The sequence below is a fragment of the Boleophthalmus pectinirostris genome, unplaced genomic scaffold (assembly GCF_026225935.1).
Source record: "Boleophthalmus pectinirostris isolate CB_2022bp ecotype Guang Dong unplaced genomic scaffold, ASM2622593v1 HiC_scaffold_1, whole genome shotgun sequence".
Lineage (NCBI taxonomy): Eukaryota > Metazoa > Chordata > Actinopteri > Gobiiformes > Gobiidae > Boleophthalmus > Boleophthalmus pectinirostris.
Genome location: NW_026570970.1, coordinates 2,881,188 through 2,908,297, shown reverse-complemented (window position 1 = coordinate 2,908,297; position 27,110 = coordinate 2,881,188). Strand labels below are relative to the sequence as shown.

Genomic DNA, 27,110 nt, shown 5'->3' with positions numbered 1-27,110 from the left:
CCTAGGACTAACCTTAATCCTAGCCCTAACTCTAGCCCCAACCCAAACCCAAACCTGAACCTAATCCTATCCCTGAACTTTCCCCTAACCCGACCTTTTTTCTCAATTTCTGTATGTGTTGACTTTTTTTTTCCAAATCCAAGATGGTGGACTTCCGGTTTGGGGGGGCGTGGTCACAATATACTTTTTTGTTTCTATTCCCATGATGCATCTGTGTACCAAATTTGGTTTGGCTTCGTCAAAGTTTTTGTCGGGCGAGGTAGATGTTTGGCCTGTTACCACGGCAACATGATGGGAAATAGCATGAGGTCGTCATTGACTTTTTTGATCGAGACCATGTCATGAATGTGTGTACCAAATTTTATACGTCTATGACAAAGTACATTTTTGGTGTTCCATGAGATGTTCTTATATGAATCAGTTCAGGGTCGCGGTGTCCAGCAACGATCAAAGTTTGTGCGAATTATCACTCGTCGAAGTTTCATGGCGAGCTACAAAAATGAACCTGAAATTTGCACCGTTGCCACGACAACACCGTTTGACCTTTAAAAAACATCTGCTCCCAAACACCGGAACCTTGGAGGATTCATATTTTCTCTTTCCTTTTTCCTTCCAGATTTCCTCGTTTTAAACACAACAGTTTGGTTTTGCATCTTGTTTTGATTTGTGTTTATTTTAGCGCTGAGTCTGAAGGAGGTCGGTGGACATGAGAGCTCTTCACCTGATGACATCACGCTGTGGAGAGGGAGGCCGTCTGCTTGTCCTGGTTTGAGCCTGGTTTAGTCCTGATGTAGGCTTGGGTTTGGTCCTGTTCCAGTCCTGGTTTAGTTTCGGTTTAGATTATATAAACTTTACCTCGTATCTAGACACAGTTCAACTCGTTCAAATCAAATAGAACTTTTACTGAGAACAAATGTCATGTTGATTAATGAATAACGATAAAACAATAAATGACTTTTACTTACGTTTCCAACTTCTCCGTTCCTTTACTTTTCACGTTGTAGTTCTTCTTCTTCACTCGCCGCTCGATCGGTCTGTTGGAAAATAGAGTCCTGCAGTCACTTCTGTTGTGGCTTTTTAATGTGTTGTGGCGTTTGCATTAAAATATCCTGCGGTCATTTCTGTTGTGGCTTTTTGTTGTGTTGTCGCACTTGGGTCCGGTCAAGGTGTAACGGAAGAAACAGGGTCAGATTTTTGACATTCAAATGTCTCTTATTCAGAAACTAGAGGAACTATTGAAATAAGTAAAGTATCAGAATGTAGGAAAGAGTTACACTCCAACAGGGTCAAGTTAAACCTGTGAGATTCTTTCAAGTTCAAGACAAAAACATTTAAAAAACTCATGTTGGTAACGGAGGGAATGAAATATGCAGCACTTTTTGGACAATAAATCCAAACAGTGATAACTTGGTTCTCACTTACATATCCTTAACAAACTGGTTTGAATATTTGCTTCATATAGTTTTCTACCATATGGTACAAGATTAGGTTGAAAAACCTCTGACTTTTTGACTCATGAGATTTTTTATTAAGAAAGTTCATGGTAACGGAGGGAAAAGTAACGGAGGGAAAATTGTACAAACAAGTAGAAGGTGCAGGATTTTACATCATTTGTGGCTTTTTTCTTCTGAAAACTTTAATATTACTTCAAAATGAAAGAAACTATTTCTATAAAATATGTCAGTCCTTCCAAGAACATTTTTATCATTTTAAATACATTTTTTTTAAATCCTGTATCTTCATCAACAGTTCAAAGATGGAATAACACAAGATATGATGAAATACAAACATTTATTGACATGATTTTTGGGTCTTTGAAATTTGGGAAATAATTTTTGTTCCATGTTTCATTCATGGTCTGTTTAAAACAGATGGAACTTTACAACCAAAACTGGAACAGAAAAAAGGTGAACAGTTTGATAAACTCGAGTACATATGTATCTGTTCAATACATTTTTATATCAGATGAATTCACTTGAGTTTTTGGTCTTGTTGTTTACTTCTGCTGGACCGGGTCCTGCTGTATTTGTGTTTGTCTCTCGGCTTCTGTACAAAACCAAACACAAAACATTTTTTATAAACATCTGGATGAATTCAGTCGTTCAGATGTTCAGACGACAAAAGTTCTAACGTTGTTTCCTCCTCAAAAACAAACCTGGAGTTGTGTTTTTTTGTGTTTTGTTTCATTCACGTTTGAGTAACTCTTTATTATTATTATGAGTCTGTCTACATCTCCAAAGCTCAAAACGCTCTGTTCCACCCTGTGATGTCATGAGGCGGAAGTGGAAGTTTTCAAGTGAACGGCTCCTTTTACCTTTTGTTTACTAAAAGTTCGGCGAGTCCAGAGGCTGAAATGATCCGAGCGATTCTAGTGAAGGTGTGTGGAGTTTAAAAACACAGTGGAGCACTTCCTGTATTATCACCGCGTGACATCACAAGGTGGAACTCGTTAACTGAACTTGCGTGAATGAAACGAAACACAACTCCAGGTCTGTGTGTGATTTGGGCTCTTTGAATGTAGTTTTTCTTCGGTGTGTGTGTGACGGGGGCTCTTGAGGCTCGGCAGGGGCGGGGGCAGGGGTCGACAGGGGCGGCAGGTGTCGGCAGGGGCAGGGGGCGGGGGCAGGTGGGCGGGGGCAGAGCGGGCGGCCGTGGCGTGGAGGGCCCTGGTGCTCAGCTGGAGGTGACAGAACGACCTGAAGCGGCTCTCAGTGACAGCGGCAGACGTGCAGGTCTCTGCTCTCCTCACGAGGACTACGGCCCGGTCCTTCAAACTCAGACCTGGTTTGGGTCTCGGTCCGGACCTGATTCAGACCTGGTTTAGTCCTGGTTTAGTCCTGGTTTAGACCTGGTTTAGACCTGGTTTAGTCCTGGTTTAGACCTGGTTTAGTCCTGGTGAGTCATTGGTTTGTCCCTTGATTGTTTTCTCGGGTTTAAAGCATCAAATTTGGGAATAAACTGGAACTAAACAAGATTCTAATCCTGGACTAGACCAGAACTAAACCAGGACTAGACCAGAACTAAACCAGGACTAGTACAGGCCCAAACTTCACCTACATCAGGATAATCATGACAGCACAGGGCTTAGACCCGGTTTGGTTTGACACAGTTTCAATCATTTTATCTTTAGCCCGAGTAAAAGTCTAACTCTAACATAATTAGTCCTGGTTTAGTCCTGGTTTAGTCCTGGTTTAGACCTGGTTTAGTCCTGGTTTAGACCTGGTTTAGTCCTGGTTTAGACCTGGTTTAGTCCTGGTTTAGACCTGGTTTAGACCTGGTTTAGTTCCTGGTTTACCTGGTTTAGACCTGGTTTAGTCCTGGTTTAGACCTGGTTTAGACCTGGTTTAGACCTGGTTTAGTCCTGGTTTAGACCTGGTTTAGTTCTGGTTTAGACCTGGACCTGGTTTAGTCCTGGTTTTAGACCTGGTTTAAGTTCTGGTTTAGTCCCTGGTTTAGTCCTGGTTTAGACCCTGGTTTAGTCCTGGTTTAGACCTGGTTTAGTTCCTGGTTTAGACCTGGTTTACCTGGTTCTGGTTTAGTCCTGGTTTAGACCTGGTTTAGTCCTGGTTTAGACCTGGATTTAGACCTGGTTTAGTTCTGGTTTAGTTTCCTGGTTTAGTCCTGGTTTAGTTCTGGTTTAGTCCTGGTTTAGTTCTGGTTTAGTCCCTGGTTTAGTTGTGGTTTAATCCCTGGTTTAGTCCTGGTTTAGACCTGGTTTAGTTCTGGTTTAGTTCCTGGTTTAGTCCTGGTTTAGTCCTGGTTTAGTCCTGGTTTAGTTTACCCGGTTTAGACCTGGTTTAGTTCTGGTTTAGTCCTGGTTTAGTTCTGGTTTAGTCCTGGTTTAGTTCTGGTTTAGTCTGGTTTAGTCCTGGTTTAGTCCTGGTTTAGTCCCGGTTTAGTGCAACAGGTGAACAGTTCGGACCGGGTTTGGGGCTTTATTCGGTCCGTGTGAAACCGAACCGCGCCGTGCGTAAAAAAACCACCGCGGTCCACGTCGGATCCGCGAACAATGTGACGCCCTGGGTAACCCGTGCGTGGGCCGGCGTGACGTCACTGCGGCCGCGCGTGCCATTGGCGGAGCGCGCTACACCTGCTTCAATCGCACCGACGGCGCAACAAACACGCGCAGCAAAAAACACGCGACGCAAAACACGAGCGCAGCGACAGCACCGCTCCGACTGCGCGGCGGCGTCTGCGTGGCTTTTTGTGTGGGTTTTTTTTTGTTTGTTTTTTGTTGTTGTTGGCGGAGGGTCCACGGAGGGTCCACGGAGGGTCCACGGAGGGTCCACGGAGGGTCCACGGCGGAGCGGGGGGGCGGACGGTCATGTGGTGTGGCCGCTGACGGTGCGTCGCTCCGGGGTCAGAAGTGCTGAGGAGCAGCGCGGCGCGGGGGACAGACATGGGATCCGCTTCCTCCTCGTACCGCGTCATTTACCTGGACGTGGACGGACGCATCCAGAAGGTACGAGAGACACGGGGCGGAGACCCGGGGGGGAGAGACCCGGGGGGGAGAGACCCGGGGGGGAGAGACCCGGGGAGGAGAGACCCGGAGAGAGAGAGAGACCCGGGAGAGAGAGAGGAGAGACCCGGAGGAGGAGGAGAGACCCGGGAGGGGAGAGGAGAGACCCGGGGGGGGAGAGACCCGGGGAGGAGAGACCCGGGGGGAGAGGACCCGGGGAGGGAGAGACCCGGGGGGGAGAGACCCGGGTCAGGGCGGGCAGATGATCCCGGGTCACGGTGCAGCTGCAGAGTCTCTTTACGATATTGTGTGTTTTGTTTTGTTTTTTTCCTTGACCTTTCTTCCTTAGACCTGGTTTAGAACTGAAATAGTCCTGGTTTAGTCCTGGTTTAGACCTGGTTTAGTCTGGTTTAGTTTAGTCCTGGTTTAGACCTGGTTTAGATCTGGGTTTACGGTTTGTCCTGGTTTAGTCCTGGTTTAGTCTGGTTTAGTCCTGGTTTAGTCCTGGTTTAGTCCTGGTTTAGAGTCTGGTTTAGTCCTGGTTTAGTTCTGGTTTAGTCCTGGTTTAGTCCTGGTTTTCTGGTTTAGTTTATCTGGTTTAGTCCTGGTTTTAGTCTGGTTTAGAGTCTGGTTTTAGTCCTGGTTTAGTCCTGGTTTTTATCTGGTTTAGTTCTGGTTTAGTCCTGGTTTAGTCTGGTTTAGTCCTGGGTTAGTCCTGGTTTAGTCTGGTTTAGGTCTGGTTTAGTCCTGGTTTAGTCTGGTTTAGTCCTGGTTTTAGTCCTGGTTTAGTCCTGGTTTAGTCCTGGTTTAGTCTGGTTTAGTCCTGGTTTAGTTCCTGGTTTCTGGTTTAGTCCTGGTTTAGTCCTGGTTTAGTCCTGGTTTAGTCTGTTTAGACTGGTTTAGTCCTGGTTTAGATCTGGTTTAGTTCTGGTTTAGTTTCTGGTTTAGTCCTGGTTTAGTCCTGGTTTAGTCCTGGTTTATCTGGTTTTAGTCTGGTTTAGTCCTGGGTTTAGTCCTGGTTTAGATCTGGTTTAGTCCTGGTTTAGTCCTGGTTTTAGTCTGGTTTAGTCTGGTTTTAGTCTGGTTTAGTCCTGGTTTAGTCCTGGTTTAGTCCTGGGTTTAGTCTGGTTTAGTCCTGGTTTAGTCCTGGTTTAGAGTCTGGTTTAGTCCTGGTTTAGTTCCTGGTTAGTTTAGTCCTGGTTTAGTCCTGGGTTTAGTCCTGGTTTAGTCCTGGTTTTCTGGTTTAGTCCTGGTTTAGTCCTGGTTTAGTCCTGGTTTAGTTCTGGTTTAGTCCTGGTTTAGGCCTGGTTTAGTTTATCCTGGTTTAGATCTGGTTTAGTCCTGGTTTAGTCCTGGTTTAGATCTGGTTTAGTCCTGGTTTAGATCTGGTTTAGTCCGTTTAGTTCTGGTTTAGTCCTGGTTTAGTCCTGTTTAGTCCTGGTTTAGATCTGGTTTAGTCCTGGTTTAGTCCTGGTTTAGATCTGGTTTCTGTTTTAGTCCTGGTTTAGTTCTGGTTTAGTCCTGGTTTAGTCTGGTTTAGTCCTGGTTTAGATCTGGTTTAGTCCTGGTTTAGTCCTGGTTTAGATCTGGTTTTATCCTGGTTTAGTCCTGGGTTAGTTTTCCTGGTTTAGTACCTGGTTTAGTCCTGGTTTAGATCTGGTTTTAGTCCTGGTTTAGATCCTGGTTTAGACCTGGTTTAGTCCTGGTTTAGATCTGGTTTAGTCCTGGTTTAGTCCTGTTTAGTCCTGGTTTAGATCTGGTTTAGTCCTGGTTTAGTCCTGGTTTAGTTCTGGTTTAGTCTGTTTAGTCCTGGTTTAGACCTGGTTTAGTCCTGTTTAGTCTGGTTTAGTCCTGGTTTAGATCTGGTTTAGTCCTGGTTTAGTCCTGGTTTAGATCTGGTTTAGTCCTGGTTTAGTCCTGGTTTAGATCTGGTTTAGATCTGGTTTAGTCCTGGTTTAGATCTGGTTTAGTCCTGGTTTAGTGGTTTAGTTCTGTTTAGTCCTGTTTAGTCCTGGTTAGTTTATCTGGTTTAGTCTGGTTTAGTCCTGGTTTAGTCTGGTTTAGTCCTGGTTTTGGTTTAGTTCTGGTTTAGTCCTGGTTTAGTCCTGGGTTAGATCTGGTTTAGTCCTGGTTTAGTCCTGGTTAGTCCTGGTTTAGTCCTGGTTTAGATCCTGGGTTTTTAGTCCTGGTTTAGTCCTGGTTTAGTCCTGGTTTACTGGTTTAGTCCTGGTTTAGTCTGGTTTAGTCTGGTTTAGATCTGGTTTAGTCCTGGTTTCCTGTTTATCTGGTTTAGTCCTGGTTTAGTCCTGGTTTAGTCTTTTTCTGTTTAGTCTGTTTAGTTCTGGTTTAGTCTGGTTTAGTCCTGGTTTAGTCCTGGTTTAGTCCTGGTTTAGTTCCTGGTTTAGTCCTGGTTTATTCTGGTTTAGTTCTGGTTTAGTCCTGGTTTAGCCTGGTTTAGTCCTGGTTTAGTCTTGGTTTGGTTCTGGTTTAGTCCTGGTTTAGATCTGGTTTAGTCCTGGGTCCTGGTTTAGTCTGGTTTAGTCCTGGTTTGGTTCTGGTTTAGTCCTGGTTTGGTTTGTTTAGTCCTGGTTTAGTCCTGGTTTAGTCCTGGTTTAGATTCTGGTTTAGTTCTGGTTTAGTCCTGGTTTAGTTCTGGTCACGGTGCAGCTCTCTCTCTCTCTCTCTTTACAGTTTTATGTGTGTGGTTTTTTTTTGGTTTTTTCCTTGGGCAGCGCATCGATCTGTGGTTAAGTTGAGTTAATGATCTTTTTATTAAGGCAGAGTGAACAGATTTATCAAATTAAAACCCGGACACACCTGGACTGAGACGTTTGTGTAAATAAAACTGTGAAAAAAGCATCAGGGTTTGTGCATCGTCAGTTTAAAATCTGAGAATAAATCCACAAGTCTGAAGGATTTTGGTTAAACACACGAAATTTATGCTCCTCTGGTTTAGTCCTGGTTTAGTCCTGGTTTAGACCTGGTTTAGTCCTGGTTTAGTCCTGGTTTAGACCTGGTTTAGATCTGGTTTAGTCCTGGTTTCTGGTTTAGTTCCTGGTTTAGACCTGGTTTAGTCCTGGTTTAGTTCCTGGTTTAGTCCTGGTTTAGACCTGGTTTAGTCCTGGTTTAGTCCTGGTTTAGACCTGGTTTAGTCCTGGTTTAGTCCTGGTTTAGTCCTGGTTTAGTCCTGGTTTAGTCCTGGTTTAGTCCTAGTAGTAAGTAATTTTTGATTTATAGACCATTTTCACAGACATTTGTCAGAAACATGTTTTACACTTCATTCTTCAGTCACTTTGTTCTCAATGGTGTAAACTATTACTGTAGCCACAGCTGCCTTGGGGCAGACTGACAGAACTGCGGCTGCCAATCTGCACCATTGGCCCCTCTGACCGCCACCATCACTCACCACCTTCATATGAGGCAATGTGGGTGAAGTGTCTTGCCTAAGGACACAACAACAGTTTTTGTGACTGGTGCCTCCTGTGGAAACTGATTTTCACAGAGTCTCATCCAAATCCAGACCAGGTCCAGACCCTGAGCTTCTGAGATCTGACGGGATCAGGCTTTGACGAGCCGGTGTGGCCACTGTTAGTCCTGGTTTAGTCCTGGTTTAGTCCAGGTTTAGTCCAGGTTTAGTCCAGGTTTAGTCCAGGTTTAGTCCTGGTTTAGTCCTAGTTCAGTCTTGGTTCAGTCCTGGTTTAGATCTGGTTTAGTCCTGGTTTGGTTCTGGTTCAGTCCTGGTTTAGACCTGGTTCAGTCCTGGTTTAGACCTGGTTCAGTCCTGGTTTAGTCTTGGTTCAGATCTGGTTTAGTCCTGGTTCAGATCTGGTTCAGTCCTGGTTCAGTCCTGGTTTAGATCTGGTTCAGTCCTGGTTTAGATCTGGTTCAGTCCTGGTTTAGATCTGGTTCAGATCTGGTTTAGTCCTGGTTTAGATCTGGTTCAGATCTGGTTTAGTCCTGGTTTAGATCTGGTTCAGATCTGGTTTAGTCCTGGTTCAGATCTGGTTCAGATCTGGTTTAGTCCTGGTTTAGATCTGGTTCAGATCTGGTTTAGTCCTGGTTTAGATCTGGTTCAGATCTGGTTTAGTCCTGGTTTAGATCTGGTTCAGATCTGGTTTAGTCCTGGTTCAGATCTGGTTTAGTCCTGGTTTAGATCTGGTTCAGATCTGGTTTAGTCCTGGTTTAGATCTGGTTCAGTCCTGGTTCAGTTCGGCGTCGCATTTTAAGTCACGGAAACCTGAAACTGTCATTATCCGTTTTTTCCATTTTTCATTTAAACACAAAATCGAAAACAGAAAAAACCGAATCATTATCTGTTTTTTTTTTTTTTTTTTTTTTTTGGTTTCGGAGACAAATAATGAAGAAAATAGTTGTATTTTCATTTTCTTATTTTTGGTTTTATTTTGAAAAACGAATGAACGAACGACACACAGATTAAAACTGTTCTGCGCCTGAGCTCTGGAACACTGTGTTTGTCGTTGTGTTGCTGTTTGTGTTTATCGTGTTGTTGTTTGTGTTTATTGTTGTTGTTTGTGTTTATCGTGTTGTTTGTGTTTATCGTGTTGTTGTTTGTGTTTATCGTGTTGTTGTTTGTGTTTATCGTGTTGTTGTTTGTGTTTATCGTGTTGTTGTTTGTGTTTATCGTGTTGTTTGTGTTTATCGTGTGTTGTTTGTGTTTATCGTGTTGTTGTTTGTGTTTATCGTGTTGTTGTTTGTGTTTATCGTGTTGTTCTTTGTGTTTGTTGTTTGTGTTTATCGTGTTGTTGTTTGTGTTTATCGTGTTGTTGTTTGTGTTTGTTGTTTGTGTTTATGGTTTTGTTGTTTGTGTTTATCGTGTTGTTGTTGTGTTTATCGTGTTGTTGTTTTGTGTTTATCGTGTTGTTGTTTGTGTTTATCGTGTTGTTGTTTGTGTTTATCGTGTTGTTGTTTGTGTTTATCGTGTTGTTTGTTTGTTTTGTTTGTTTGTGTGTTTATCTTTATCTGTGTGTTTTCGTGTTTTGTTTGTGTTTATCGTGTTGTTTGTGTTTATCGTGTTGTTGTTTGTGTTTATCGTGTTGTTGTTTGTGTTTATGTGTTGTTGTTTGTGTTTATGTGTTGTTGTTTGTGTTTATCGTGTTGTTGTTGTGTTTATTGTGTTTATCGTTTGTGTTGTTTGTTTGTGTTTATCGTGTTGTTGTTTGTGTTTATCGTGTTGTTGTTTGTGTTTATCGTGTTGTTGTTTGTGTTTATCGTGTTGTTGTTGTGTTTATCGTGTTGTTGTGTTTATCGTGTTGTTGTTTGTGTTTATCGTGTTGTTGTTTGTGTTTATGTTGTTGTTGTTGTTTGTGTTTATCGTGTTGTTGTTTGTGTTTATCGTGTTGTTGTTTGTGTTTATCGTGTTGGTGTTTTGTGTTTAGTGTTGTTGTTTGTGTTTATCGTGTTGTTGTTTGTGTTTATCGTGTTGTTGTTTGTGTTTATCGTGTTGTTGTTTGTGTTTATCGTGTTGTTGTTTGTGTTTATCGTGTATCGTGCTGCTCCTGAGGCTCTGTGTGTCACTGTCACATGTTCCAGTGTAAAATGTCACACTTCAGGTCATGTGACTGAGTTTAAGTCTCACTCTGACCTCTGACCTGTGACCTGCTCCTGTCGACCTGTTCTTAGAGACGTGTTTGTTATTTTAAATTCTACAAACATTAAATCTGTGTCCCCGTCTGAATCCGTGTGCCATTCGTTCATTTGTTTTTCAAAATAAAACAAAAAATAAAAAAAAAAAAAAAAAAAAAAAACAATTTTCTTCTTAATTTGTCTCCAAAACCAAAATGAAAAAACAGATAATGATTTGTTTTCTGTCTACGTGACTTAAATTGTGATACTGGACTGAACCAGGACTAAAACCGTCTCAGTCCTGTTCTGGTCCCAGTCTTGGTCCTGGTCTCGATCCCAATCTGGTCCCAGTCTCAGTCCCAGTCTGGTCCCAGCCTACTTCTGGTCTCAGTTCTGATCTTGTCCCAGTCTGCTCCTGGTCTCAGTCCTGGTCTCAGTCCTGGTCCCTGGTCCCTGGTCCCTGGTCCTGGTCCCTGGTCCTGGTCCTGGTTGTGGTCCTGGTGTGTTTGTGGAGGATCTGAGGGTGGAGGTTGTGTTTGTGGAGGATCTGAGGGTGGAGGTTGTGTTTGTGGAGGATCTGAGGGTGGAGGTTGTGTTTGTGGAGGATCTGAGGGTGGAGGTGGTGTTTTGGAGGATCTGTGGAGGATTGGTGTTTTGTGGAGGATCTGAGGGTGGAGGTTGTGTTTGTGGAGGGATCTGAGGGTGAGGTGGTGATTTGTGGTGATTGAGGAGGATCTTGGAGGTGTTTGTGGAGGATCTGAGGGTGGAGGTTGGTGTGTTGAAGTTGTGGAGGATCTGAGGGTGGAGGTTGTGTTTGTGGAGGATCTTGAGGGTGGAGGTTGTGTTTGTGGAGGATCTGATCTGAGGGTGGAGGTGTGTTGTGTAGGGTGGAGGATCTGAGGGTGGAGGTTGTGTTTGTGGAGGATCTGAGGGTGGAGGTTGTGTTGGAGGGTGGAGGAGGACCTGATGGTGCTTCTGTTGCAGGTGGTGTTCAGCAGATACTGCAGCCCCTGTGACATCAGAGAACTGTTCTGTACGGCTCTGGGACTGCCCAGGTAAGAACCACCACCCACTGCACCACCTGCACCATCTACACCACCTACACCAACTACACCACCTACACCAACTACACCACCTACAAAACCTACACCAACTACACCAGCTACACCAACTACACCACCTACATCACAGCCACTACACCAACTACACCAGACCCACTACACAACCACACCCGCTAGACCTACACCACCTACACCTACACCACGTACACTCACTACACCACCTACAAAACAGCCACCTACACCACACCCACTGCACCACCTACATCTACATCACAACCACACCCACCACACCTTCTACACCCACTGCACCACCTACACCACCTATACCTAAGCCACACCCACCGCACCCCCTACACCCACTACACCACTTACACCGACTACACTCACTACACCACCTACACCACAACCACAACCACATACACACACTGCACCACCTACACCCACTACACCCATTACACCACCTACACCACACACTACACCACCTACACTCACTACACTGCACCACCTAAACCACAACCACCTGCAACACCTACACCTACACCTCACGCACTACACCACCTACACCTACACCACCTAACCCTACTACATTTACACACCACCTACACCAACTACACCTACATCGCAACCATGTACACCACCTATGCCCCACCCACTGCACCACCTACACCCACTGCACCACCTACACCAGACCCACTACACCACCTACACTTACACCGTCTACACCACCTACACCCACCACACCACACCTGCTACACCCACTGCACCACCTACACCCACTACACCACCTACACCCACTACACCACACCTGCTACACCCACTACACCACCTACACCACCTACATCACAGCCACTACACCAACTACACCAGACCCACTACACAACCACACCCGCTAGACCTACACCACCTACACCACAACCACCTACACTTACAACCACTACACCACCTACACCACCTACACCTAAGCCACACCCACTGCACCACCTACACCGACTACACTCACTACACCAGCTGCACCCACTGCACCACCTACACTTACACCATCTACACCACCTACACCCACCACACCTGCTACACCCACTACACCCATTACACCACCTACACCACCTACACCTACACCCACTACACCATGTACACCTACACCACACCCACTACACCAACTACACCACTGCTCCACCTTCCTCTCTCTGACTCCACCCCCCTCTCTCAGACTCCACCCCCCTCTCTCAGACTCCACCCTCCTCCCTCAGACTCCACCCCTCTCTCTCCTGACCCCGCCCGCTCTTGTTCTTTAATTTGATTGGTCCGTGTGTTTTTTTTTCAGGAACACCAACCTGTCCCTGCTGGACTCCACCGGGGCCATGGTCTCCATCGACCCCACCATGCCCCACAACACGGAGAGGTGCGGAAAAACACCACCCGCGCGTGTTTCGCATGTGACTCTTACTTAACGATTAAAGCTGCACCGCGTAACTTTTCTGGTGGAGGCTCCGTCCAATGATTTAATCCTGTAACTGAATAAATGCAAAGTCGAGCTGTTTAAAGTCACACTGCGGAACATTCCCGACAGAGCAGCGACGTATCCGTAGAAACGAGCAGGTGATGGACCCCCAACCGAAAAGTTCCACAGTGCAGCTTTAAACCCATTCTGTGGTCTGCGTGTGATGTGTGTGTGTCGGGTTTGTGTGCGTCGGGTTTAACGGCGTGTGTTTTGTGACAGGTCGGCGTACAAAGTGGTCCCTCTGGGCGGAGGACAGCTGGCAGGTGAGTCCCTGCCTCACAACCGCTCCTGTCGCGCGGATTAATGAAGCTGACAGGGGCACCGTGTCACTTTTCTGCTCGTCTCCACGGAGATGTTTCTGCTTTAACCCGGAGTTGTGTTTTTGTTTCATTCACACAAGTTTAACTCACAAACTCTGCAGATTTAGATTTAGTTCCTCTCTCAAACTGAAAACACTCTGTTCCACCTTGTGATGTCATCATGTGGTGATATATGAAGTGCTCCACTGTGTTTTTAAACTCCACACACCTTCACTAGAATCATCTGGATCATTTCAGCCTCTGGAGTTGTCGATCTCAACTGAACTAAAGGTAAAAGGAGCTGTTCACTTGAAAACTACAACTTCATGACATCACAAGGTGGAACAGAGCGTTTTGAGTTTTTGAGATGTGGACAGATTAATAATGCAGAGTTACTCAAACATGTGACTGAAACTAAACACAAGTCCAGCTCTGTTTTTGAGGAGGAAACAACATCAGAACACGACTTAACAACTTGTAAATTTAGCCAATTCATAATAAACAGGAAACCATTCCATTCCATTTGTCATTTAAACACAAAATCGAAAACTGAAAAAAAAATAAAATAAAATTGTTATCCATTTATAATCCAAATAATGAAGACTTTTTTTTTTGTTTTTTTTTGTTTTGTTGTTTTTGGTTTTATTTTGAAAAACGAATGAATGATGCACAGATTGTACGCGGAGCCCGTTTCCCGTTTCCGTGACTTAAACTGCGATGCCGGACTTGCGCCGCATACAGACTGAACCAGGACTAAACCAGGACTAAACCGGTTTCAGTCCTGGTCTCAGTCCTGGTCTCACTCCTGGTCTCAGTCCTGGTCTCAGTCCCAGTCTGGTCCCGGTCTCAGTCCTGATCACCTGTCAGTCTACGCAAGTGCACCTCCGGACCCGTCCTGATACTCAGTCCTTGTTTAGTCCTGGTTTAGTCCTGGTTTAGGCCTGGTTCAGTTCTAGTTTAGACCTGGTTTAGACCTTTTTTAGTCATGGTTCAGTCCTTGTTTAATCCTGGTTTAGTCCTGTTTTGGTCTTGTTTTAGTCCAGGTTTAGTCCAGGTTTAGTCCTGTTTTAGTCCTGGTTTAGTCGTGGTTTAGTCCTGTTTTAGTCCTGTTTTGGTCCTGTTTTGGTCCTGTTTTAGTCCTGGTTTAGTCCCAGTTTAGTCCTCTTTTAGTCCTGTTTTGGTCCTGTTTTGGTCCTGTTTTAGTCCTGGTTTAGTCCAGGTTTAGTCCAGGTTCAGTCCTGGTTTAGTCCTGTTTTAATCCGGTTTTAGTCCCTGTTCAGTCCTGGTTTAGTCCAGGTTCAGTCCCGGTTTAGTCCTGGTTCAGTCCCGGTTTAGTCCAGGTTCAGTCCCGGTTTAGTCCAGGTTCAGTCCTGGTTTAGTCCGTTATCTGTTTTTATATTTTGGTTTTGGAGACAAATAATGAAGAAAATCATCTTTTTTTTTTTTTCATTTTCTTATTTTTGTTTTTATTTTGAAAAACAAACAAACAAACAAACAAACAAACGACACACAAATTCTTAGTTTTTGTTTTAAGTCGAGTCCGGGATTCGAACCGTCGACCTTCAGCCCGCTGGACAGAGTCTCTCTGAAGCGGACGCCGTCTCAGTGTTGTTCCCGTCGCTCCGCTCATGTCGTCATTTTATTGGCCGCGGCGCTGAACTTTGCCCGGCTCTCGGCCAATCAGGCGTCGGCTGTAAACCTGTCAGCCTGTTCCCGCGCTCTGATTGGTTCACATGAGCTCGGTGTGTTCTGGACTCCGGCTTGTTTTCCTGGAGCCGCAGTCCGAGTCCTGACCTGGTTTTTCTCTCCGCAGAGGGTCAGTGTTTTGGACCCGTTCTAGACCAGGTTCAGTCCAGGTTCAGACCAAGACTAGTCCTCGTTTAGTCCTAGTTTAGTCCTGGTTTAGTCCTGGTTTAGACGGCGCTGGATTCATCTCGGTCCGGTTCAGGTTTAGACTTATCTCAGGCTTGGTCCAAACCTGCTCCAGACCCGGTCCAGACTTGGTTCGGTCCTGGTTTAGTTCTGGTCTGTTGCAGATAAGGAGGAGCTCTTCCAGAATGTGCTGACTCAGGTGGCCGAGCAGTTCTCCAGGTAAGAGACTCGAGTCCTGACCCGGGTTTAGTCCAGACTGGTTCTGGTTTTAGTTCAGGTGTTTGGTCCAAGATGTTTAAGAGAAGAAATCCTGATTTTGCAGTTTTTTTATTGCTTTTTGTTTTTTATCTTAACCCTGGTTTAGTCCTGGTTTAGTCCCAGTTTAGACTTGGTTTAATCCTGGTTTAGTCCTGGTTTAATCCTGGTTTAGTCCCAGTTTAGACTTGGTTTAGTCCTGGTTTAATCCTGGTTTAGTCCCAGTTTAGACTTGGTTTAATCCTGGTTTAATCCTGGTTTAATACTGGTTTAGTCTTGGTTTAGACCTGGTTTAGTTTTGGTGTAGTCCTGGTTTAGTCCTGGTTTAGACCTGGTTTAGTCCTGGTTTTAATCTTGGTTTAGTCCTGGTTTAGTCCTGGTTTAGTCTTGGTTTAGTCCTGGTTTAGTCCTGGTTTAGTCCCGGTTTAGTCCCGGTTTAGTCTTGGTTTAGTCTTGGTTTAGTCTTGGTTTAGACCTGGTTTAGTCTTGGTTTAGACCTGGTTTAGTCCTGGTTTAGTCCTGGTTTAGTCCCGGTTTAGTCCCGGTTTAGTCTTGGTTTAGTCTTGGTTTAGTCTTGGTTTAGACCTGGTTTAGTCCTGGTTTGTCCTTAGTCCGGTTTAGTCCCGGTTTAGTCTTGTTTAGTCTTGGTTTAGTCTTGGTTTAGATCCTTGGTTTAGACCTGGTTTAGTCCTGGTTTAAGTCCTGGTTTAGTCCTGTTTAGTCCCGGTTTAGTCCCGGTTTAGTCTTGGTTTAGTCTTGGTTTAGTCTTGGTTTAGTCTTGGTTTAGACCTGGTTTAGTCCTGGTTTAGACCTGGTTTAGTCCTGGTTTAATCCTTGGTTTAGTCTTGGTTTAGTCTTGGTTTAGTCCCAGTTTAGTCCTGGTTTAGACCTGGTTTAGTCCTGGTTTAGTTCTGATCTTGTCTTTTTTTTTTTAGAGCTTTTAAGATCAACGAGTTGAAGACAGAAGTGACCAATCGTCTGGCCATGCTGGAGAAACGCGTGGAGTGTAAGTCCTCTGCTCACACCTGCACCTGCCCTTGCACCTGCCCCTGCACCTGCCCCTGCACCTGCCCCTGCACCTGCACCTGCACCTGCACCTGCACCTGCCCCTGCACAAAGCTGTATTAAGCCAATTAAGCCCCTCCCTTTATCACAGAACAGATTATGTAATAGATTTCCTCTGTGGAGTTGATATCGTGATCGTATTGAGTCTGACGTATTTCTCTGAGTCTGAAACGTGAGTCGTGAGTCTGAGTCTCGTGACGTGAGTCTCTGAGTCTGAAAGTCGTGAGAGTGAGTCTGAACGTGAGTCTGAGTCTGAACGTGAGTCTGAGTCTGAGTCTGAACGTGAGTCTGAGTCTGAGTCTGACGTGACTGAGTGAGTCGTGAGTCTGAGTCTGAACGTCTGAGTCGTGAGTCTGACTGAGTCTGAGTCTGAGTCTGAGTCTGAACGTGAGTCTGAGTCGTTGAGTCTGAGTCTGAGTCTGAGTCTGATCTGAGTCTGAGTCTGAGTCTGAACGTGAGTCTGAGTCTGAACGTGAGTCTGAGTCTGAGTCTGAGTCTGAGTCTGAGTCTGAGTCTGAGTCTGAGTCTGAACGTGAGTCTGAGTCTGAACGTGAGTCTGAGTCTGAGTCTGAACGTGAGTCTGAGTCTGAACGTGAGTCTGAGTCTGAGTCTGAGTCTGAGTCTGAGTCTGAGTCTGAGTCTGAACGTGAGTCTGAGTCTGAGTCTGACCGTGAGTCTGAGTCTGAAGTCTGAGTCTGAGTCTGAGTCTGAGTCTGACTGAGTCTGACTGAACGTGAGTCTGAGTCTGAGTCTGAACGTGAGTCTGAGTCTGAGTTCGTGACCCCCAGTCAGTGTTGTGGAGTAACAGATTACATGTACCGGAGTGATGTAATCAGAGTACAAACGATGAGTAACTGTATTCAGTTACAGTTACTGTTTCAGTGAGTGGTAATTGGATTACAGTTACTTTGTTGAAATAAATGGATTACACAGAGGGATTTAACTGTTTTCACATTTTGTGCTAAATCCTTTTTTTTTTTTTTTTTTTTTTTTTTTTTTTTTTTTGTAATTCCACTCATTAAACCAGGCTAACCAGGACTAAACCAGGACTAAACCAGGACTAAACCAGGACTAAACCAGGACTAAACCAGGTCTAAACCAGGAACCAGGATAAACCAGGACTAAACCAGGACTAAACCAGGACTAAACCAGGACTAAAACCAGGACTAAACCAGGACTAAACTCAGGACTAAAACCAGGTCTAAACCAGGACTAAACCAGGACTAAACAGGACTAAACCAGGTCTAAAACCAGGACTAAAACCAGGACTAAACCAGGACTAAACCAGGACTAAACCAGGACTAAACCAGGACTAAAACCAGGACTAAACCAGGACCCAGGACTAAACCAGGACTAAACCAGGACTAAAACCAGGACTAAACTAGGACTAAACCAGGACTAAAACCAGGACTAAAACTAAACCAGGTCTAAAAACTAGGTCTAAACCAGGACTAAAACCAGGACTAAACCAGGACTAAACCAGGACTAAAACCAGGACTAAAACCAGGACTAAAACCAGGACTAAACCAGGACTAAACCAGGACTAAAACCAGGACTAAACCAGGACTAAAACCAGGACTAAACCAGGACTAAACCAGGACTAAACCAGGACTAAACCAGGACTAAAACTAAACCAGGACTAAAACCAGGACTAAACCAGGACTAAACCAGGACTAAACCAGGACTAAACCAGGACTAAACAGGACTAAACCAGGACTAAACCAGGACTAAACCAGGACTAAACCTAAACCAGGACTAAAACCAGGACTAAACCAGGACTAAACCAGGTCTAAACCAGGACTAAACCAGGACTAAACCAGGACTAAACCAGGACTAAACCAGGACTAAACCAGGACTAAAACCAGGACTAAAACTAAAACCAGGACTAAACCAGGACTAAACCAGGACTAAACCAGGACTAAAACCAACCAGGACTAAACCAGGACTAAACCAGGACTAAACCAGGTCTAAACCAGGACTAAACCAGGACTAAACTAAAACCAGGTAGGACTAAAACTCAGGACTAAACCAGGACTAAACAGGACTAAACCAGGACTCTAAACCAGGACTAAACCAGGACTAAAAACCAGGACTAAAACCAGGACTAAACCAGGACTAAACCAGGACTAAACCAGGACTAAACCAGGACTAAAACTAAAGGTCAGGACTAAACCAGGACTAAAACTAAACCAGGACTAAACCAGGACTAAACCAGGACTAAAACCAGGACTAAACCAGGACTAAACCAGGACTAAACCAGGACTAAACCAGGACTAAACCAGGACTAAACCAGGACTAAACTAGGTCTAAACTAGGTCTAAACCAGGACTAAACCAAGGACTAAAACCAGGACTAAACCAGGGACTAAACCAGGACTAAACCAGGACTCTAAACAGGTAAACCAGGACTAAACCAGGACTAAATCAGGACTAAAACCAGGACTAAACTAGGACTAAACCAGGACTAAACCAGGACTAAAACCAGGTCTAAACTAGGTCTAAACCAGGACTAAACCAGGACTAAACCAGGACTAAACCAGGACTAAACCAGGACTAAACCAGGACTAATCTTGGATTTAAGAGAGAGAGAACCTCGAGTCCGTGGAGCAGGGTGTCCGCAAAGTGTGATCTTGGTTTAGTCCTGGTTTAGTCCCAGTTTAGACCTGGTTTAGTCCCAGTTTAGACCTGGTTTAGTCCCAGTTTAGACCTGGTTTAGTTTAGTCCTGGTTTAGTCCTGGTTTAGTCCTGGTTAGTCCTGGTTAGTCCTGGTTCAGTCCTGGTTCAGTCAGTCCTGGTTTAGTCCTGGTTCAGTCCTGGTTTAGTCCTGGTTCAGTCCTGGTTAGTCCTGGTTCAGTCCTGGTTCAGTCCTGGTTTAGTCCTGGTTTAGTCCTGGTTTAGTCCTGGTTTCAGTCCTGGTTTCAGTCCTGGTTCAGTCCTGGTTCGTTTAGTCCTGGTTTAGTCCTGGTTCAGTCCTGGTTTAGTCCTGGTTTCAGTCCTGGTTAGTCCTGGTTTCAGTCCTGGTTTAGTCCTGGTTCAGTCCTGGTTCAGTCCTGGTTTCGGTTTAGTCCTGGTTTAGTCCTGGTTCAGTCCTGGTTCAGTCCTGGTTTAGTCCTGGTTTAGTTTCCTGGTTCAGTCCTGGTAGTTTTAGTCCTGGTTCAGTCCTGGTTCAGTCCTGGTTCCAGTCCTGGTTTAGTCCTGGTTTAGTCCTGGTTTAGTCCTGGTTCAGTCCTGGTTTAGTCCTGGTTCAGTCCTGGTTTAGTCCTGGTTTAGTCCTGGTTTAGTCCTGGTTAGTCCTGGTTTAGTCCTGGTTTAGTCCTGGTTCAGTCCTGGTTCAGTCCGTGCCGTGTTTCTTCTGCTAAATCCTGTGAAGTTTTGTCAGTCGAGTCGCGTCTGTGAATTCGTGTTCGTTCTGATTGTTTTTTGAAGTCGTAACTTTTCACTTCATTTTCTGGTGGACGCTTCAGTCAGAATGATTTGAATCTGTGTGTGATTCATCACGGACACGAGCGGGAAACAGGTGGAATGTTAACGGGTTTAACTTTGATATAATCTCGGGTTAACGGGCGGGTGCAGGACTCGGGCACAAACACATGAACAAGAAGCAAGTACAAAATGCGACGTCTGAAAACAACAAGAATGCTGACGCGGCAGGAGCATTTCTGACGCTCTGGTGTGAACTGAAACTTTTAAATTTACACTCCTGCAGCTCCTGGTGTGAAGTCGGGGTGGGACAGTTCCCGTGGAAACCGGTCGACTCATGTCCCACTGTTGTGTCCCACTTCAGCTAAAACACCAGATCAAACCCGACAGGACATGAGTTTTACGTTTGTCTCTGGTCCCTCAGCTCGTCCCCCTGGACCTCAGACTCAGACACGTCCCCAAAATCAACAAGCAAATTTGTTTAGACTTTTTAAAAAACATGTTTAAGTTTATTTTGCTTGGGAAAAGGACCCCAGAGCACCTGCCCCACCTGTCCCCGCCCACCTGTCCCTCCCTGCCCACCTGTCCCCGCCCTCCTGTCTTCCCCCTCCTGTCTCCGCCCTCTTGTCCCCATGTACCTGTCCCCACTCACCTTGTCTGTTGTCCACTTGTGTCCGCCTACTTGTCCCCACCCACCTGTCCCCGCCCACCTGTCCTCACCCACCTGTCCCCACCCACCTGTCCCCCCTGCCCACCTGTCCTCACCCACCTGTCCCCACCCATCTGTCCCCATCCACCTGTCCCACTCACCTGTCCCCACCCACTGTCCCCCACCCATCTGTCCCGGGTCACCTGTTCCCACCTACCTGTTCTCACCCACCTGTCCCCACCCTCCTGTCCCCACCCTCCTGTCCCCACCCACCTGTCCCCACCCACCTGTCCCCCACCTGTCCCCCCCACCTGTCCCCACCCACCTGTCCACACCCTCCTGTCCCCATCCACCTGTCCCCACCCACCTGTCCCCATCCACCTGTCCCCACTCACCTGTCCCCACCCACCTGTCCCCACCCATCTGTCCCCACCCCACCTGTCCCACCACCCTGCCTGTCCCCCCCACCTGTCCCCACCTGTCCCCACCCACCTGTCCCCACCCACCTGTCCCCTCCACCCACCTGTCCCCACCTGCAGATTTCTCTGTAGAAATGGACATTTCCTCCAGATTTCTGTCTCATGTGAAAACCAAAACCTCTAGACTTTCCTCCCTGAGCTGCAGACGCTGCACTAGCGCTGACTCAGGTTCTGGACATTCAGACCAGAGCGACACATTTCCAAACCCACGTTCGAGACGAGACGGAGACGAGCGAAAAGCGAGACGATAGTTTCAGGTGTTATCAGTTCAATCTCTGTAGGTCACAGGGGAGAGTTTTTCCGCAAACTCTCGCCAACTCCGACCGTCCCTTTGAGCCGCGAGGAGGAAGAGGAGGACGGGTGAGGAGGAGGAGAGGCTGAGGGGCTGAGGGGCTGAGGGGCTGAGGGTCATGCTGCTGCGGGGGGGGCGGGGGGCGTGGGGGGGGGGGGAGGCGCGGGCACAAAGCTCACGCCGCAAACACGCCACAGAGCTGTTTATGTGGCGGACGGCGGCGGCGATTGGCCCAGAGGAAAGCTGACGGAGCAGATAGTGACGGAGGCGATAAGGAACAAAGGAAAAGGACTATCTGTCCAGTAAAAGTACACACAATACACACACACACACACACGGCGGCCCGAGTACTGCGCGTGAACTCTGACACAATATCACCGCGGATCAGGATCTGCAGGAGTCACAGTCGTGTCGATTAAAAAGTCGATTTTACGTTGTTTTTCTGATCTGATCTAAACGAACAAAACAGACCTGGACTTTTGTGTTTTGTTTCATTCACACGTTTAATGCACAAACCTGCAGGTTCCACACTCTGTTCCACCTTGTGATGTCATGTGGTGATACAAGAAGTGCTCCGCTGTGTTTTTAAACTCCACACACCGTCACTAGAATCATCTGGATCATTTCAGTCCTGGAATTTCTGTAAAAGGGGAAAGGAGATGTTCACTTGAAAATCACCGCTTTGTGACATCACGAGGTGGAACAGAGTGTTTTGAGCGTTTTGGAGGTAAACAAACTAATAATATAGAGTCTGTTTTTGAGGAGTGAACGTTAGAACACGACTTACAGCTCAGAGTCAGTTTTGTGTGATACAAATGTTTAAACAGGTTAAAATTATTTCACTGAAAACTATTTCTCTGTTTGGACAAGGACAGAGACGTGACAAACACAGAGGGAATTCTGTAACTGTTGCCTGGCAACCATCACGTTAAAGGCCTATACCAGGGGACATCAAACTAAGGCCCGCGGGCCGACTCCGGTCCTAAACACTCCTTTGACCGGCACCCAGCCCCTCTGCCCCCCCCCCACCCCGTCCACCCCCCACATGAACTGGCCTCATGAGACAATCCTCAAAAGTGTCAAGGCCTATTTTATTTATTTTTTTGAATACTTTTTTGGCAAATTTTAATGTCTTCATCTTGTAATTTTTTATTTTGTTGATTAAAAAATGATATTTATATGAAGTATTTATATTTATATTGTAGTACAGAGTACTGCAGTGCAGAGTTTTCTAGTGCAGTTAAGGACAACACAGTGTCTCGTGTTACAGTCGGACATGTTGACAGAGTGGGTGGAGTTTTCAGTGTTTGTGCAGTTTGTTTGATGTAAACAAAGTGTGGAGGTTTTCAAAGAAAATCATCTGCGTCGTCACTACTAAACCTGCCTCAGAGAGTGTGCGAGTTTAAGAGGGCGAACCAGAGAAAATAAGATTCAGCGAGTGAAAGACTGACAGCTCAACGGCATCTATTCCTTCATCGACCTCGACCCCGACCTCGGCCCCGTCACAGTCAGGAGCCAAAAAGTGGCCCCAGAGTAAAAAGTTTGGTGACGCCTAAACTAAACTCGAAACTCTTTTCTTTCTGTGTTTTTGAGTAAAAGTTTGTTTCCTCAGTGCAGATGTTTGGTATAAGACGCTCTTGAGGTCAGAATAAATCCACCGTGTCCTGGGGTCGTATTAGAAAGCATTTTATTGTCCGATAATCAGGAAATGCACGTTAGCCTGCTAGTTGTTGTCAGATTTAAACTCGCTTCTAAACGTAACACGGTGAATCATTAGGATCAGAATGTAAAATGAAAGAGAGAAGGAGTAACTTTGAACTACTGTCTACTCCTGCCGCCCCTGTCTGCTCCTGTCTGCTCCTGTCGCTGTCTGCTCCTGTCTGCTCCTGTCCGCTCCTGTCCGCCCCTGTCTACTCTGCGCCCCTGTCTGCTCCTGTCTGCTCCTGCCGCCCTGTCTGCTCCTGTCGCTCCTGTCCGCCCTGTCTGCTCCTGTCTGCTCCTGTCTGCTCCTGTCCGCCCCTGTCTGCTCCTCTTTAAATGTAAATATAGCACGGTGCAGTTGAACATTGATCTGCTGCGGTTGTGAAGTAGCCGCCCTGTAACCAGAAGTCGCTCAGATAAGACTCCATAAAAGCTCTCCATAAAGACTAAAAAAAATACACCTGAAAAGGACCTGCAGGAGCAGAGAAAAAAGAACCTGCAGGAGAGAAAAAAAAAGGAAAAAAGGAGAGAAAAAAGGAACCTGGAACCTGCAGGGAAAAAAGGAACCTGCAGGAGAAAAAAGAACCTAAGGAACCTGCAGGAGAAAAAAGGAACCTGCAAAAAAGGAACCTGCGGAGAAAAAGGAACCTGCAGGAGGAAAGAAAAGAACCTGCAGGAGGAAAAAGGAACCTGCAGGAGAAAAAAGGAACCTGCAGGAGAAAAAAAGAACCTGCAGGAGAAAAAAGGAGGAAAAAAGGAACCTGCAGGAGGAAAAAAAAGAACCTGCAGGAGAAAAAAGGAACCTGCAGGAGAAAAAAGGAACCTGCAGGAGAAAAAAGGAACCTGCAGGAACCTGCAGGAGAAAAAAGGAACCTGCAGGAGGAAAAAAGGAACGTGTTGGAGAAAAGAAAAAGGGACGTGCTGGAGAAAACTGAGGAACTGCTTTGTCTGGAATGTTCCACAGTGCGGCATTAAACCTTTCTATCTTTATGGAGACCACCGCAAACAGATCGACTATAGACACATGATTTATTTAAAATGTTGTTATTATTTTATATTCTGTTTGTTCTGGATTCAATATTTAAGCAAAACTATTATTAAACATTTATTTGAATAAGAAAAGGTTTAACATTACATATTTCAAAAGAAGAGAAAACAAACAGATGCTGTTGAAATGTTTCAATAAATATTTAGTTTGTTTTTAATTTCAGCCCAATTACTAAACTTAAGAAACTATTTAAAATTCTGTAAATTCTAAAACTTTTTAGCTCTGACTTAGTCCCAGAATCCATGTTTAGGCCGGTTTTAGGGTTAGGGTCCTGGTTTTAGTCCTGGTATTTGGTCCAAGATGTGAGAAGAGATCCTGGTTTAGTCCTGGTTTAGTCCTGGTTTAGTCCTGATCTTGTTTTTCATTTTGGCGTCTGTGAGTTTGAGTTTGATTCTCCTGATGTTTATAGTTTAATAATACACACATAATCACATACTTTACACATTTTAGTACACACACAGTACATTAAACACACATTACATATTATTTTTTAATTACTTAATTCAGTAGTAGTAGTAGTATCACTTAGTAGTACATCATTTTCAGTAGTAGTTTTTTTTTCTTTGTCTTATTTTTGGTTTTATTTTGAAAAACGAATGAACAAATGACACACAGACTGATGTTGAACCTTTAAACAGTTGTGATGTTTTTTACTGTTTGCTCCACTTTAATCTAAGTTCCCTCAACTCAAATGTGACATAAACGAGGACAGATTTCACGTTGAAAGTCGCTGAAGCTCATTTGAAGCTGATTGTGCTTCTGGTTTTGGCTCTGAGACTCGGTCCGGGTCTATGTTTGGACCCGGCTGGTCTTTTCGGTGACGGTGTAATTAGTTAGTCGGGGCTTTAGTCCAGTGAAAGGTTGCCTCCCTCTTGGCTCCACTCAGCTGCCTTTAAGCGCGTAACCGTGGCGACAGGAGCGAGGGGTCACCATGGAGACCGGAGTGATGCAAGGAGGCGCGTTTGTGTGGGCAGAGGGTCGCCATGGCAACCAGGTATCCAGGCACTCAGCATCCGAGGTCCCTTTAACGGGCGGCCGACCCACGACGGCGACGAGCTCCTCCGCCGAGTCAGACGCTCGAGCGGCACAGGCGGCTCAGCGCTCGCCCCCTAACCACGGGGTTTAGACTCCAAATAACAGCCTCTCCTGTGTTTCTCATTATGAACAGTTGTACGGTTGTAGGGAGTATTATCTGCCACATAAGTGTGAGCTGTTGTACAGTTGTAGGGAGTATTATCTGTTCCATAAGTGTACCATTGTAGGGAGTATTATCTGTGACATAAGGGTGAGTTGTACAGTTGTAGGGAGTATTATCTGCTACATAAGGGTGAGTTGTATAGTTGTAGGGAGTATTATCTGCTACATAAGTGTATATTTGTAAGGGAGTATTATCTGTTACATAAGGGCGAGTTGTACAGTTGTAGGGAGTATTATCTGAGTTGTTGTACAGTTGTAGGGAGTATTATCTGTTACATAAGGCAGAGTTGTACAGTTGTAGGGAGTATTATCTGTTACATAAGGCAGAGTTGTACAGTTGTAGGGAGTATTATCTGTTACATAAGGCAGAGTTGTACAGTTGTAGGGAGTATTATCTGCTACATAAGTGTATATTTGTAGGGAGTATTATCTGTTACATAAGGGTGAGTTGTTGTTTACAGTTGTAGGGAGTATTATCTGAGTTGTTTTACAGTTGTAGGGAGTATTATCTGAGTTGTTTTACAGTTGTAGGGAGTATTATCTGAGTTGTTGTACAATTGTAGGGAGTATTATCTGTGACATGAGGGCAAGTTGTTGTAGAAAAATACAGAAAGTTTACAAAACCGACTTCCTCTGCTTATGTCATCGACAGAAAACTCCGCCCAGTTTTCAGTCGGACAGTTTGATAACACGAGGAAGGAACTTTTTCTGACACTTTGAACCGTTACTTAACTTAAATAAAGAGTTTTATTAGATATTCTGGCCCGTGTTTATATAAGTTTATATAAGTTAGGTAACAAACTTATTACATCACGCCCAGTTTAATGCCCCGGCCCCGGCGCCGTCTCTTATCGTACTGATTTTTGTAGCTCCGCTGGTTTTTTCTTTGTAAAAAAAAAAAGGACTTGACACTCCGTCCTGACGATCATGTGTATTTATAATATTTATTCTCAGTCATTTTCAACTCCATAAACACATCGAAACACCGTGAAAACTAAAATAAAGACGGACACAGAAAAAGGCTTAAGCTTTACATAAAAACCTTTAAATAAATGCACTGAAATTGAATTAAAAACAGTATTTACCGTGTTCGTCTGCACATCACCAGCAGGAGTTTAGTCGCTTTTCTTTAATTTTGACGTCTTTTTCTTTACACTTTTTTCTGTGTTTCTCTCTGTCGTCTTTTTCTCTCTTTTGCGGCTACTATTTTTCTCTGGGGCAAAAGGTAAAAAGTCACAGAACATTTTCCAAATAAAATATGACAATTAATAACTGTGGTGTTCTGACACGTCTTAAATATTTGAACAAATAAATAATGATTTTCTGACTTATGACCATGAAAACAAATATACTGACTTTATCATCAGCTACAGTTTTAGACTCCAGTCCGACCTGCGCGCTCACTCAGGTCAGCAGGTCGTTTGTTTGTGGTCGATCGCTCTTTACACAGGCTATTCAGGTTTTTAAATCAGCTCTTGAAAACTCACCTCTTCACTTTTAGTTTCACTGTGATTAATGTCGACTTTTCAGTATCTGGTGTCTTCTGCTTTTTCTAATCTCTAATTCTAATCATGTGTCGCAGGTTAATACAAACTTTTTAAAACCAACATGTCGAGGCTCAGATCAGCAGCAGGTACAGAGAGAGGAGCCACAGTATTATAATGTAAGTCAACGGGAGCCAGAGTCAAAAGGAGTCAGAGCCACATGAGAACTTCTCATTTGGAACGCGGCGGTTAGTGCGTCTGTCCATTTATACAAACACTAAACAGTCCGTGCTTTTGTAATTATTGTTGTGTACTGCACTTTGGCCAAGTGTGCTGTTTTTAAAGTGCATTAGAAATAAAGTTGGATTGGAACTAGGGTAACGCTGGGAAACGCTTATGGAATGAGCAGAAGAATCCACAAGAACCGTGTTATAGTTGTTTCACCGTTGACTCTCTCAGAGTTGTACTTGGAGTTATTTGTGTGTGTTTGATCTTTAATCAGTTTCAACTCCTCAACCCTCCACTGTGACGTCTACGCTGTGACATACACACTAGGGATGGGCATGATTAGTCGATTAATCGATAATTGATCATTAAGAATTTCATCGATTACGTTCATTTTAATCGACAAACCGAATGTAGGTGTGTATCGTGATCAAACAGGTGTACATGTGTCTCTGCATCAGAAGGAGCGAGACACAAACAGTGGGTCAGTCTGTAACGAACCGAAGCACAAATGTGGATTTAAC

At 45.0% G+C, this 27,110-nt stretch overlaps 1 protein-coding gene across 1 annotated transcript in view; it reads left to right on the top strand.

Moving 5' to 3' along the window:
• Window positions 1-4,162: 4,162 nt before the first annotated feature.
• Window positions 4,163-27,110, top strand: part of pde9aa (phosphodiesterase 9aa) — a 36,446-nt gene continuing 13,498 nt past the window's right edge. Inside the window, exons 1-6 of the mRNA XM_055148934.1 lie at window positions 4,163-4,462; window positions 11,027-11,097; window positions 12,425-12,502; window positions 12,821-12,864; window positions 14,937-14,991; window positions 15,963-16,033. Of these exons, the coding sequence (XP_055004909.1) occupies window positions 4,400-4,462; window positions 11,027-11,097; window positions 12,425-12,502; window positions 12,821-12,864; window positions 14,937-14,991; window positions 15,963-16,033 (382 nt within the window). The 5' untranslated portion in view covers window positions 4,163-4,399. The remainder of the gene's footprint in view (window positions 4,463-11,026; window positions 11,098-12,424; window positions 12,503-12,820; window positions 12,865-14,936; window positions 14,992-15,962; window positions 16,034-27,110) is intronic.